General features: G+C 35.2%; 1 protein-coding gene across 5 annotated transcripts in view; it reads left to right on the top strand.

The window, feature by feature from the left end:
* The window catches only part of ANKRD28 (ankyrin repeat domain 28), a 119,943-nt gene that overhangs the window by 86,484 nt on the left and 18,931 nt on the right, over window positions 1–14,528 (top strand). For all 5 annotated transcript variants that reach the window (XM_050971631.1, XM_050971630.1, XM_030226558.2 and 2 more), the window contains 6 exons: window positions 5,825–5,903; window positions 6,331–6,445; window positions 6,862–6,944; window positions 9,335–9,398; window positions 10,697–10,765; window positions 12,301–12,441. In XM_050971631.1, the coding sequence (XP_050827588.1) occupies window positions 5,825–5,903; window positions 6,331–6,445; window positions 6,862–6,944; window positions 9,335–9,398; window positions 10,697–10,765; window positions 12,301–12,441 (551 nt within the window). The remainder of the gene's footprint in view (window positions 1–5,824; window positions 5,904–6,330; window positions 6,446–6,861; window positions 6,945–9,334; window positions 9,399–10,696; window positions 10,766–12,300; window positions 12,442–14,528) is intronic.

Raw genomic sequence — 14,528 nt, 5'->3', positions numbered from 1 at the left:
AATGCTGTACATCTTTATTGGAGGTAGTTTTTTCAAACATACTTGTTTTGATAACATGGAGAAGTTCCCACTGATAGATGGTATATTTGTTTGAAAAGTACTGCAGCAAAAATGAGCCAGTATGTTGCTTCAAGAAACTTGATCTAAATCTGGAAACCTCAATTAGATATATTATATAGCCCAAAAGGATGAAGAAAAATTCCAATAATGTCTGGCCAATCTCGATTACATTTAAATGTCAGAATTCTGTATGCTTTGTTTTCCCTAGCCTAACCACGTAAGTAAGAGCAAATAATTTGGAAAAAAAGCGAAAGTACATGTTTTTCTTGTAAATAAGTAACAGGAACCAAATCAGGGATATTTCAGGGAAATATGTATGACCTGGCTCTAATTGCTGGAGCAGTGAAGAGATAATAATGTAAGATCTTAGAATCTAATCAATCAGGGAGATTTGGGAAGAGTGTATTAAAAATACAAATGTAAGTAGATCTGGCCAATGGAAAGTCTTAAACAGCTGGTGTTTTAAAAACTCCAGCAAAATTGTGTGAGCAGAGTCAGTATAGATTTTACATCTTTGTTTGGTCACAAGTATTTGACTGCAGAATATTCCTTAGAATCTAGCATTGTTGTAGGTAGAAAGATGTAAGACCTTCTGGTTTGTATTATGTTGATCTTGACTCTAGTAATGAAAACTTAACTGTGTTCAGAAATATTTAGTGGCAGTATCTGGTATCTTGGTAGGTTTTAGGCTGAGGGAAGTAGGTGATGGGTATGTGGAATGAAGAGTCCAGGTGTTCCTTATGGCAAAATGTATGGTTGCCTGAACTGTCACCTACATGTAGTATGACAGGAATTATCTGTTGTTTAATTTCTTGAAAAAAAATGGAAAAGAAACCTGCTTAGTAGGTTTATGCTTGAATTTCAGCACAATCTGTGCAGGAGGTGAATATTAGAGTAGCTGACATTTCTCTTAAAAATCTTGTGGTTTGTGGTTCACTTCATGTAAGCAGTGATTTTTACAGTGATTCAAGCTGATTTTCAGCTAACTAATTCCAAAATACAGTTTTATATCTATTGTTAGTACAAAACTCATAGCCAACTGAAAATCTGAGAGTATTTTAAAAACAAGCTCTTTGATGTGGAAAAATCCTAAATGTATGTTCCTGCTCACTGTTACATATATTTAGACCTGCAGCTCATTTAATGAAAATGTGCATAACTAAGTTGTGGAAAAATTCATCACCGAAGTGCCCTGCAGAAGTAAGGAGCTGTGTTACAGGGTTTATTGCCAACTTGTCCTAAAATATCCAGGTCACAGTCCATTTATTTTTGTTGCCAGCTTTCTGTTCTGTCTAATGTCCCAGGCTGCAAATGACTGAGTATTCCGTGTTGCAGGGCTGGCTGACTTTTGTCCTACATTCTTAAAACATCATTTTTCAGTAAATGTTAAATGTACTATTGGTTATATTTGTGTGTTACTCACACAAATAAAAGCAAAGGAGAGCTTATAGCACCTTCTAGTACCTGAAGGGGACTTACAAGAGAGCTGGAGAGGGACTTTGTGCGAGGGCATGGAGTTATAGGACAAGGGGAAATGGCTTCAGACTTAGAGAGTAGGGTTATGTTAGATATTAGGAAGAAATTCTTTACTGTGAGGGTGATGAGGCCTTGGAACAGGTTATCCAGGGAAGTTGTGGATGCCCCATCCCTGGAAGGGTTCAATGCCAGGTTGGATGGGGCTTTGAGCTACATAGTCAAATGGAACCCTGCCCATGCTAGTGGGGTTGGAACCAGATGATCTTTAAGGTCCCTTTGAACCCAAACACTTCTGTGATGCTATGACAAATATTAACAAGCCAAGAATTACTGTTTTTCTAAATGCAGGGCTGCAGGGGTTCATGATTTTGGGCATATTTTTGATGTAGAAGAAAGAAGTGGACAGGGCTCCATTTCAGAAACAGCATTAGCTTCAGCTATGGCTTGGTTGTAATTAAAATGTGCTGATTTTGTACATATGAAAATTCTTAAGTGCAAAATTAAGCGAGTAGGGCTATGTAGGCATCTTAAGCAATTATAACTTGAAAGCAGCATTTATCCCTAGTTTCCTCATCAAGGTGTTTCTGTTGTAATTCTGTTAGTAGCATCTCTGTGGATTTTTACCAGTATGACTGAATTTGGCCTGTAAATTTGCACCTGATGGCATGAAAAGCCTTACTTTGCATATGAAAACTTAGCACTTACACTGTGGAAAAGTGCAAGAATTGAAAAAGAAAATAATTTTTAAGTCAACTTCTGCTTCCCTGGAAAGGCCTATAAAGGTCTTGGATTTAATCAGAAAACCAATCCCTAAAAAATTAAAATATGTTATGTAACAAAGAAAGAATTGTGGATTTAAAATGAGATGGAATTGGAATGTTCTTACTAAATATTTATTTAAACCAAGCCTGTTCAGGCTTGGTTTCAATATGCTGAGGCTGGAGTTCAAAGTAGCTCTTAAAATGGCTCTAAGATCTATTTTTCATCATAATTATATTGCTTATGTGGGCTGATTCAATAATTTCCTCCCATGTGCAGCTTTTCCTGTGATTTTCGAGGTAAGAGAGTGGATGTGGATGGTAATGTTGGTGCAGACTGGACAGTACCATTACAGTGTTTCCTGCTGTGGATGGCTAAGTGGGGAGAGCAAAAGGGGAACACTCTTACTCTTGATGGCAGTTAGAGGGGAAGTTCTTGTGCATATCTGTGAGTGCTGGCCTCATCTCAAGAAGGGATTATGTAGCAGAAGATAATAGAACAGTAGAAATATGTTATATGCTTTTTATCACCTCTGGACATGATTTCCTACTTGTTTTCATAGCCTTGTCAGTGTCCACTATAGAACAGTGAATCTTATTAAGTATTGCTCATTACTGCAGCACTCCCTCTTCACTATTCAGGATTTCCATGCATGGAAGAACACATTGAAATGAGTATGTAATGGGACAGTATTAATTGTTTTATGGACCTCATTGCTGCTTGAAAATTCAGTGACCTAAATAGAAAAAGTTTTTTACTTTCAGTGGTGATACTAGAACATAAGAATTGTTGCTAGGGGGAGATTTCATTTGGAGGAATGCTGACATGATAGACCCACATTTCCTCTCCCTCAGTGAAGTTCAGTAGTCCAAGTACAGTTAATATGTGAGTAATCACTCAATAAGGCACCTTGTGTTGTGTATTATTTCTGTCTAATAGCAATTACTGTTCTTAGCAAATTTGCTATGATCTAAGTATTTTATGGATACATTTTCTCTAGTGATGGGAGAGATTTGGGTGATTCCTTTCCTATTACCACATTTAGCTGAGTTTCAGTGAAAACGGCAAAAGTTGTCATTGGTCCATAGCTGTCCTGTCATGTGCTGTGATCCTGTCTGAGCTCATTAAATCACACAGCTGTAGTTAGCTCGATATTTAGAGAGAAGACTTTAAAGACATGAAGAAAAGGAAATGGAAGCAAAGTTTAGAAAGTGCCTCCCTGCATCTGCAGTCCAATCTCCTGGCATCTCAGGAAATAGGGATTTGCTTAATAGAGCCTTGATATTTCATTGCTTAAAGAAATGTCTGGTGACTGGTTCTGGTCCTATATATCCTTTTCTAGTGTCTTAGAAGGCAATTCTGAATGCAGTCCTATACCTGGCAGTTCAGCTTCAACATGGGAATTGTCTTCATTAAATTTTATATCTGTTCTATGTTTATATGCTGATAGACAATTGCATGTTGTGTTATTCCTGGGCTGGAAAGGAACCCGAGACTGTTAGACATGAGAAAGGCACTCTCATAAAATCCCTTGTCTTAGAAGTCTATGTTAAGTGCATTTTTAAGTAAATTTGAACAGAGTAAATCTAAAAATCTCTTATTGACTGTACTGTGTTTTTACATTTATAAGTGGAAAATGATTCTGTAGCTTATTTTGCTGTTCTTTGCAAGATCTTACTTAAGTTTTCTTGTGAGAAAACTTAACCACAGTGCTCTTCAGTTTCTAATACTGTCACCTTAAGTTATTCCTGTGTCCTTGTAAGGTACGTTATGAGATCTGTGTTTTTTCAGCTCTGTCTTCTTTTTCTTCATTAGCCTTCCTTTGAGATACAGATTTATCCCATCTAAGCCAGTGAGACTGCAGGCTACTGTATCTAAGTCCTGAAATTCTGTCTGTTACTTCACTAAGCTTATTTTGTATGATAATTTTTCTTTAAATTAATAGATTCTATAGATTCTTCGGGTTAAAGAAGGATAAAAGTGAGGAGAAAAGTCACCAGATGTCTAACAGTTGTTTTAAAGTAATCGGGCACAGAGACTTTTAGTGGCTAGATAAAGAGATGAGAACTGAACTGTAGGAGAGACATGAAAGAAAACTGGAGCACAGAGGTTGCTTGGAGAAATTTTCACTTATGGTGTGTTTATTTGGCTTTTTCTTAAGGCCTCCAATGACAGAATTAAAATTGATTGTCTAATTCCTTAAGAGGATTTCAACCCCATGTTCTGTGTTTATTTGCATCTGCTATGGATATGTGGATGTTGTCTTTTGGATTATTTATGGTCAAAGAAATCTGCTAGCTGGAAGAGCTAGAGATAACTTGGCATTCCTTATCAAGTGTTTTATTTCTTCCAATCTAGGTCTGATAAGACAGTGTTTCACATAATTGTGCTGTTATGCTGCTCTGGGCAGTGACACAATGAAAAATTCCATATTTATCCCTAAAAGGGTCTACAGCAGACTTTCAGTATCACATCCATAGAACCATGTCCATTTGGTGCCAAAGGGAGTGTAAAAATGGGAAGACGCTTTTGCATATGGCAACAATTTGTGATGTTTCAATACATGTGTTCATATCATATGTTCCCCTGCCATATATGTCTGATTTAACTTTGTATTTTGTGAACATTTCATACTCCTCAAAGCCATCATTGAAAACACAGATGTGGTATGCATGTGCATTCAAGGGTCCTTTGATTTTCTGTGTCGTGTTTGCAATTTTTTGAGAGCATGTGTAGAAACGTTTTTCTGCAGTAAAGCTTTCCCATTACCTGTGACAAGTATGAGGGGAAGATCATTCCCAAGTAATACCAACAGTAAGGTGGGTTTGTAAGTGCTTTGATACTGAGCTGTTAAAAAGTGAAGTTTCCTTACGTGTTACTGTTGGCCTGCTTCAAGGGTGTCTTTCCTGGGTGAATGACTAAGTGCACATCTAAGATGTGCATTTCAAATGTATAGTACCTAGTAGGGTTGAATAGTTCTACCCTAGGACTACTTGTAGTTTGTGATAAATTGCTTAGAAACATCACTTTATAGAAATTTGTGGGAAAAATGTGAGCTTTGTAATGTGTTGTCTTCTAATATAATGTGTAAACCCCTCTAGTAAATACAGCTACTTTCTTTCAAGAAACAAGCTTAAGACATTGTTTTATTTTAGCCTTGGGGAGGGGAGGGGTTGCACATAGATTTGTTGTTGAAGTTGTGTGCTGTGATCATCCTCCTGAGAGGCATTATCTTACGGACAGAAGTGTGAGTGAGTGGACATCCCTGAGTTGTCACTGGCAGCTGGAAGACAGTGACAACTTTTCAAGAGCAGCTCTTGTGAAAAGCTTGCCATGTCATGCTGAACTTGTCATTGCCAGCATCTGTCTGGCAAAAGTGCATAGAAACAATTTAAAGGATGGAGTGTAGAGAGAAAAGAAGAAAGAAATGTCCTTTTTGTTGGGTTTTTTTTTTTTTTTTTTTTGGTCAGGTCTGATTAATTGCTGTTACTGGTGATGAGTAACAGCATTTTTTTTTTTTTCTTTCCAGAGTAAAGATGGGAAAACACCTTTGCACATGACAGCGATTCATGGTAGATTTTCAAGATCCCAAACCATCATTCAAAATGGTAAAAAGGGGAGGGAGTATTTTTGGCATAAGCTTTCCATTTTGGATGTTCTCATCCTCTTGTATTAGTAACAACATGCTGAATTTTTTTCATGTTCAGTGTCCAGTAATAGTGGTGGAGTCTGGCATATTTGTTTATAAAGTTTGATAAGTTGCACTGATGAACCATTTCTTTTTAAGAATGCAGGAATGTGTATATAGATTTGTTTTCCAATCAAACAACCCAGGTTATTTTCCATAATCCAGTTTTTCCATAAGGTTACGTAATGAAATGCCTTTCTCTCCCACTAAATCTATATGTTTTAAATCCAAACTAGTCAGTCACTGACAATTAATAATGTTATTTAAATGATCATCAGTCTTATTTTTCTAACAAAGTATCTGTATGCCTACATATACCCTTACTTAGTAATTGCTCTTTATTATAGGAGCTGAAATAGACTGTGAAGATAAGAATGGAAATACCCCTTTGCATATAGCAGCTAGATATGGCCATGAGCTATTAATCAACACTCTGATCACGAGTGGTGCTGACACTGCAAAGTAGGTAACTTTACTGACATGAATGCAAGCTGACATAATTTAGAAATATATTTATTAGGTTAACAGAACTAGTGCAGTTTTTAATATCATCTTCAACTTGCAACAGGAAATACTTTGTTTATTATGCTGTATTGTACTTGTAAGTAGCTAGTCAGTATATCACAATTTGTACCAAAACAAAGAGAAATAGTTTTCTGTAATGTATTTGAGGTAAAAGCTCTGAAAGTTTTAATAGGCTGTTGCACTGATAATGCATGCTGATAGCTTGGAAGGAAGTGCTTGAGATGTCAAGTTAGCTCAGTAGTCTAATTAGGTGGTTTGCTGAACCCACCATGCATGTGCACTTTGGCACACAATCATGTTTGTGTTATTTTAATTGTAATGAAACTGTGATACCTGATTATGGTGTATCTTAGGCGGGGTATACATGGGATGTTTCCTCTCCATTTGGCAGCATTAAGTGGATTTTCAGACTGCTGCAGAAAGCTTCTCTCATCAGGTAGGACACTTTTAAATTCTTAAAAGGTGCTTTGTACTTCATTGTGTAACTCACAGAATAGCTGTTAATTAAATCCTTATTTAGTGATGCATAGAAATCCTTATAGTTTACTAGTACCTTGGGGCCAATGCTTGTTTTTTAATGGACAGTCCATAAAGTGAATGCAAACTTTTGTAGACATAAGTTTTAAAAAACCATCCAAATTTTAATAATACATTTATAATTTCTTTAATATTGTGTTTGAGCATTTTGAGTTGGCCATAGAGGTGGGCTGACTGGTTTAAACTATAATGGAACTTCAAGGAGAAAGATTGATAATCTTTTTTATTACTTTATGGAGCATCCAATTTCTATTCCATGATATCTTAAGCTTAATACAGATCAGTCTATTCCCATCTGTTCCTGTAGTGGGCACCTACAGGAACAGATGGGAATAGCTCTGAAGACTCTGTGGACTGCTTTATTAAGAAACTGTTGCATTGTTGTTATGTTGTTAATGAAATGTAATGCAAACTGCACTTTTCTCTTGATGTTTGACTCCTCTCTGAAGATGTGGTTGTTGGAAGGTCATTACTTCTCTTGTTGGCCAGAATCTTAGGTGAATTCTCAGCTCTTTGAACCACTGCAATTCTGAGAAAGTAGATTTATCCAAATGAAGCTTCTGAAACAGAATAAGAATAAGAATAAACTAAATGATTCTGTATAAATCTGAAGACACTTAATGTTTTTTGAAAAAAGATAAGTGAGGAGGAGAGAGTTGGGGGAAAGGAAGCGTAAGAAGTTGCTTCCCCAGCTTTATACTGTTTGTTAGAGAAGCCTGGGAGAAGAACTAGAGGAGTATAACTACAGCTACCTACTGGAAAGGTTTTTTATTTACTGTCCTGTCATGGACTAACTTGCAAGAATTCACTTCAGGAAAGAACTGTCCAATAGTTAACAATATTTCAATTGGATGTGTTCAAAATGAGGGATACTGGCACTTTTTCCTTCCTGCACGTGCTGTGGTGCTGGCTGTGCCCTTACTGGAGGTTCAGTATGACAAAGGAAATCATGTGGAGAAATTGCAAGTGGTTTCTGTGGCTTTTACATGAATTGAGAAAACTTGGATGCAAATCTAGCCTGAAGCAGATAAGGACTTAAAGAGTGTGTTCAGCATTCAGGCTAAAAAGACAACATACTGCTGAGAGCTTTTAGGATGTGCTCTTGGTGTGGGGATTGGTATGTGCAGAGTATGTGTCCTTTTTGGGGTTGGGAGATGTCTCTTCTATGTAAATTAAAGATCTCTGATTTTTAAATTCATTTATATTCATGTGCAAACTTAAACAAAATGTCACCAATCTGCCTTGTCCCAGTACTGAATGACATTCAATTAGTCAGTGATGGTAGACAAGCAGCTTAGGGATGTGCAATGGCATCACAGGCTATTCTTCAAACCAAACTAGTAAACTCTCCTAAATTATTTGCTATAGAGCATTCCCTGTTGAAATGGGATAGAAGCATAGTGGTGCATACAAAACCTGTTTTAGGGGATATGGAGTAGGAAAACAGTCTTGAAATGATAGTATTTTTGAATAACATGTCTTATGTTGTTCGTTATCTATTGTTGTTGAACAGTTCTTAAAAGGAAAAAAAAAAAAAGCCAGCATTCCCAGGTACCACAAATGGAGATTTAGTGAATAAATTCCATTACAGAAAAGCAAAACTCTCATGAGAGCTTAATAGTTTTCTCAAACCAAAAGTGTAGCTTTGAAACCTGATTTAAATAGTAATCTTTCTGTCAAAATATACGGGTAGACATGGAATTACACAGCTAGTGTTTGTGATCTTGGATTTGAAGTTCCACAGCTGAGCTTTTTCAGAAAGAGAAAACTCCAGTGTTCTGCAAAGAGCCCCTCTGTAATTAACTGCTGTTTTCAGCCATCACTCCAACTCAATAAAGTTCTTTCTTTGGGAATAAAGCACTAAACTGAAGGATTAAATTTAAGTAGTTCCTATATTTAGTAATACTGACATCCCCAAAAATTAATAATCTCTGCACAACAGTGATAAATTCTACCGTATTCCTCAATTTTCATATGACCTGCATATATCTTATATTCACTAGTAAATGGCACTGAAATATTAGCAGGAAAATAGAATGAGAAAGAGCACAGCCTCAGTGAAGCTACTTGTCTTTTACCTTACCCCTTTCAGTTTTATTTATGTGCCTGTTTTTCAAAACATTGGAAATAGCAAGGACATGTTTCAAATGAAGTAATTTTTAATGCTTGAGTGCTCTTTTGCAAATAGCTGTTAAGTTTGCTTAGCAAGCGTTTCTCTTAACAGCAGATGACAGCAGTTTTGTGAAAGGTGATGTTACATAATGATTTTACAAAATATTTGCTTTGTAGGTTTTGACATTGACACACCAGATGACTTTGGCAGGACTTGTCTTCATGCAGCTGCAGCTGGAGGGTGTGTAAAAAAGCATTCATGCTTTCATATTCAGTATTTCTTTTTCAATTGCTGATCATTCTTGTTCTTTTTTTTCCTATTATCTCCTCTCTGTTTTTCCCCTTGGAACTTATGTAAACATGAAAATAATTTCAAGATGGATTCTATCTGCAAACAAAAAATTAATTAACTGTTCAGCTCAATAAGTAATTGCTGGAGTACAGTGTCCAAGTGTCATCAGCCTTACATTAGATTTATATTTGGGGATGAACTGATTCTTTTTTTTTAATTCCCATGGATGATGATAAAATTTTTAGAATTTACAGCATTCAAAGATTCCATGCCCACCTCAGATCACTGTGGGACATGAGATAGAGAACAGCAACACTGGGAAATTTGTTTTACCAAATCCCTAAATAAAAGGTCAGTCTAAATAAAATAAAAGCAATAATTAAATTCCAGAGTTTAGGTGGATGAAGTAGTCAGAACTACTTGCTCATCACTTGAGTTGTGATCCATATTGATTATTGTTATTGTATTGTAGGTTTTCTATAGCAGCTACTCAAAATTGCCTGGAAGAATTGGGTAATAAATTTCATGATACACTTTGTGGGACACAAGAACTCCATGATATTGATATTTTCATTTTTCTGTTTGAATGTTGTTTAAGTAATACTGTTAAGTAATCATTCTAAGTCAAAAGTACTTGCTCGATACATCCTTGTTGCAAGTGATAGAAGTTAAAATGCTATCTCTTCATATAAAAACCAAATAATTTGTGACACATTCCCTCTCTCATCTCCAGTTTAGGAAAGTTACCAAAAATAGTGTTTAAACAATAAACAATATAGTATATCGATTATGATGATCATATTTTTATTGAAAATTGATACACTAAAAAGTAAAATATCTATGTTTCAACTTGCATTTGGCCTTAAAAATATGCAGTAAAATCCTGCCTCTCTGCTGGAATCCTGGTAGCAAAAGCATGTGACATGCAGGTGTTATTGTTTGTTTGTTTATAAGAATTGATTTATTGAATTAGGTTCATGTTTATGTGCTTTATGCATGCCAATTGGTATCAATTAAATTTATATATGTGGTCTTGAAATAATTTATATTCTTTATTGGTTTGGTCCATAAATTATGGAATCTATTTTACATACAGAAATGTATATATCAAAATTACACATTGTAGTTCAGTTCCATTAAACTTAACATATGAGATGTTCATGTGTGTTGTAGTTCTGATATTTGTAGAGGCCAATATTAATGAAATGAAATTTGCAATCACAAGTAATAGTGTATTAATTTAATAGGAATTTGGAGTGCCTAAATCTTCTGCTAAATACTGGTGCAGACTTCAACAAAAAGGACAGATTTGGAAGGTAAGACATTCCAGATTTTTATATTGGAAAGGACTTAAAAATATTGCAGTAGCAGCTTATTGATATGTGGCCAAGTCTGTGTTCCAGTTTAAATGGTTTTTTTTATGATTTGATGTCTCTAACAAACTGGGTTTCAGCATATGTTCTCAAAAGTCACAAACATGTTTTGTAATACTGTTTTGTTAGGTGGGGGTTTAGCCTTGTTTTTAAAGACTGAATTTCACATTCAGCTGTAATTTTTGTGAACCTTCTTTCCTTATAACATGGATCTAATATGTTTGAATTGCTCTCATCCAAGGACATTACTAATATTTTCCAAATAATGTATTAGTCAAATCTGTACATCTGTGCCTATTTCAAAGCTCTTTTATTAATATACCCAGTATTTTATTATAACTGCCTCACCTTTTTCATTTCACAGTACTGATCCCTTTCTGCTTTCCTGTTTAAACTCTGAACTCTTCTGGAGTGACATTAATTTCTATTTTTAATAAATGATTGTTTCAGTTTAGATGGCAGCATCAGTACTCATGTAAAATCTCACGTCACATCATGGAAAATATGATTTTCTGGGATGTGAAGGGCAGGAGTGGGACTTAAAGAAAAACTTATGTATCCAAAGTTGTATTTTGCTTTAAATTCCACTTCCATTATTTCCTGAGAAAGGAACAATCATCTGTCACAACTTTTGTTATCGAAAGTTGGGGTTTCCTTTTGGTTTGGGTTGGATTTTGGTTTAACATTCATGTTATATAGAGGAATTATTTTAGGAGTTGGAAAATATTACTTTAAAATGGGGAGAAATGGGAAAAAGACATTTTAAAGAGCCTGACTATCTCCTCAAAAGTAAGATCTTTATAGCTGCAGTTTCTTTAAAAATAGAAAATGAAATTCTGAGTCATATTGGTCTTTTTAAAATTTTAGCTAAACTGGCATATTTAGAGATTTGTTTATGTATAAGTTTTCCCTGAGATTATGCATCAATACTAATATTTCATGGTTTTGTTCCAAGAAGACAAGGTATATGTAACAGTGCCTCTGCTATGTCAGTATAGATAAAAATAAATAGTAATGTTTTCCTCTATTAGGCAAAATTGTGGTTTTTTATTAAAAAGGTCTGTTTGCTCAATTGTTGTATTTTATTTGTGCTATATTTAGTTGTTGTGCAGTTTTTGATTTGTCCATATTTTTCCATGTGGCTTAAAATTACTTAACAGAAAATAGTATTTCTAATGTAAACTGGATTTCCCTCTCTAAGTCTACACAAGAAAATTCAAATAAAACTTCATTTAACATGAAGTTTGTGCATATTTTGGCTGGCAAATAAATCCACTATATATATAGTTCAGCATTGTTAAGTGGTCCCTAGAAAGTGGCCATATTCTTTAGTACTGTGATGATGCATTCTTCACCACAAATACTTGCTTAAAAATGTAAGGAGGATTTAAGTTTCACTTTATTTTGCATTTTCTGTCTCTATAATATTATTTTGCTGTTATTTACCATTGTACTTTTTATTTAAATGTGTACTAAAGAACTCCACTCCATTATGCTGCTGCCAATTGTAATTATCAGTGCCTGTTTGCCCTTGTGGGATCTGGAGCTAGTGTGAATGACCTTGATGAGAGGGGTTGTACACCTCTGCACTATGCAGCTGCATCAGACACAGATGGGAAGTAAGTGGCATGCTTTGTACTAAAGCCTTTCTCATTAGGAACATTTGAGCTGTGAATTTCGTGTGTGTTCTGCCTTCAGATTTGCCAAATGCATTTCTTGTATTTTTAAATATTAAACTTGACAGAGGTGTGTGCATTGTATGTAAAAGACTTGACGTAACAAATATTTCAGAGGAAAAAAATGAACAGCAGAAAAATGTATTGTAAGAATTTTATGTCCTATAATGCAGATGTCCTAAATCAGGAATTAACTGGGAATAGAGTTCTTAATCCTATCTACTGTGTAGTGGTTGAATAAATATCCTTTGTGGGGGTTATTAAATTAGTTGTGGGCAGTAGGGTCATTTTCTCTTAAAATCAAATTCTGATGAAGGATGGATATTAGCTTGGTATTTCAATATAAGATGCTTTGTCTATTTGATGTTTGAGTAAATCACAGCTGTAATGCCAAACATGACTATCTGTTGGTAGTGTAAATTTTTATGATGTAGCTATACTTTAATTAATGAAATGCATCCAGAATCTTTCATAAATCCCCTATCTCTTACATGTGTTTATTTTCTAACCAATGGTTATATTTGACATATGTATTAATGGCTTAGATGCTTATATGCAGAGTGTCTATAGGTTGCAGCAAAGTGATGATTACTTAAGCTCCAGACATTGAATATATTCAGGAGACAAGAAGAGCATCACTTCTTGTGCACACACTCACATATGCAGGTCGTGGTGTGCAGCAGCACATTCCACGTGCACACAGTGACACCTTCCCTGGAGAAGTGCTTCTTCATGCCAAATCACCTGGTTTTTTAATACAGCACCTTTTAAAGGGTGAGATAGCAATAATAATGAGGTGCTGTATAACTCAGACTGGGTTTTGAAGGCTAAATAAAGAATACTTTTACGGCCATTTAACTTATATTTGAACAATGTGCCTTTTTCATGTTAAGCCAGATTTCAAAATTAAACTGCTGCTTTTTAGAAATAATTTCAATTCCTGCTGGATCTTGCTGAGATAATTTTACTTTAATTGCCCTCTTACAAGTTGAGCTAGGATTAATTTTAGCTTCACAGTTGCTCTAAAAACCTCCAAACTATAATGGTTCTTCAGATGACATCCTTTTGCCATCTGTCTTACAAAAGGCATGGGCAGGAGTGACGATGACAATACTGCAGAGCTTTGGGAGGTAGCTCAAAGTGTTGTCTCTGGAGCCCATGGGCTGCTGCCCTTCTCATTAACATTTGGGTCTCTGGAAGGCAGGCTGCAAAGCAGAATGGCCTGAGGGGAAGCTTTTTATATTGATGCACCAAGATGAGTAGTAACAGCTGGAAAACCAGTAGTGCTCATCTCATTCAAAACAGGAATGAAGTTAAATATGATTACTGGAGTCAGAATATAAAGCCTGGGAAAAAACATGTCAGGAAACCATCTACATAAAATTGCAAAAATATTTATGTGCAATTTTATGGTCTTTGTTCAGATATCTTTAAAGACAGATTTTAGAGACAGGAATGTTTTTGTTGAAAATTATTTTCCAGTTTATTCCTGTTTGAAAGTATTTCTTTTGTATTTTGAACAAATGCCCCATTTTGCCAAAACGAGAGAGAAAAGCATGATTTCATAATTTTGTCTTAGAGGAGAGAAAGAATATTGCTTCTATTTATACTTTTCTAATGGAAAATAAATAAAATAAATAAAGAATAAATATATGAAAAATAAATTTAATTTACCTGTGCTTTCAGAAAGTTTGATTAATATCCTCTATAAGAGATCTGTTGAGGACAGTTAATTATGTGAAAGATGCAGGAGTAATCGCTCCTTGGATGCAAAAAACCATCTAAAATAATTATCTGGAAAGATTGGGTACTTGAGGATTTTTAGCAGACTTGGCTCTGTGCAGTGTATTTAGTGTATTGCAGAAATTTAGGTAGCTAAAGCCAGTGAAATGTAACATTTATTAATCACCCATGAATGCTAACACAAAATTACTGATCCAAATTTAAAAAAAGTTAGATGATTGGACAAAGGAAATGTTAGAACTGTAATTCTTACTTAATGAGACAAATTGATTTGTCTTTGGGTTTTC

This window comes from Serinus canaria, chromosome 2 (assembly GCF_022539315.1).
Source record: "Serinus canaria isolate serCan28SL12 chromosome 2, serCan2020, whole genome shotgun sequence".
In the NCBI taxonomy this organism is placed as follows: Eukaryota; Metazoa; Chordata; class Aves; order Passeriformes; family Fringillidae; genus Serinus; species Serinus canaria.
Note: the sequence above shows the minus strand (reverse complement) of the source record. Positions and strands in the feature narration are given on the sequence as shown.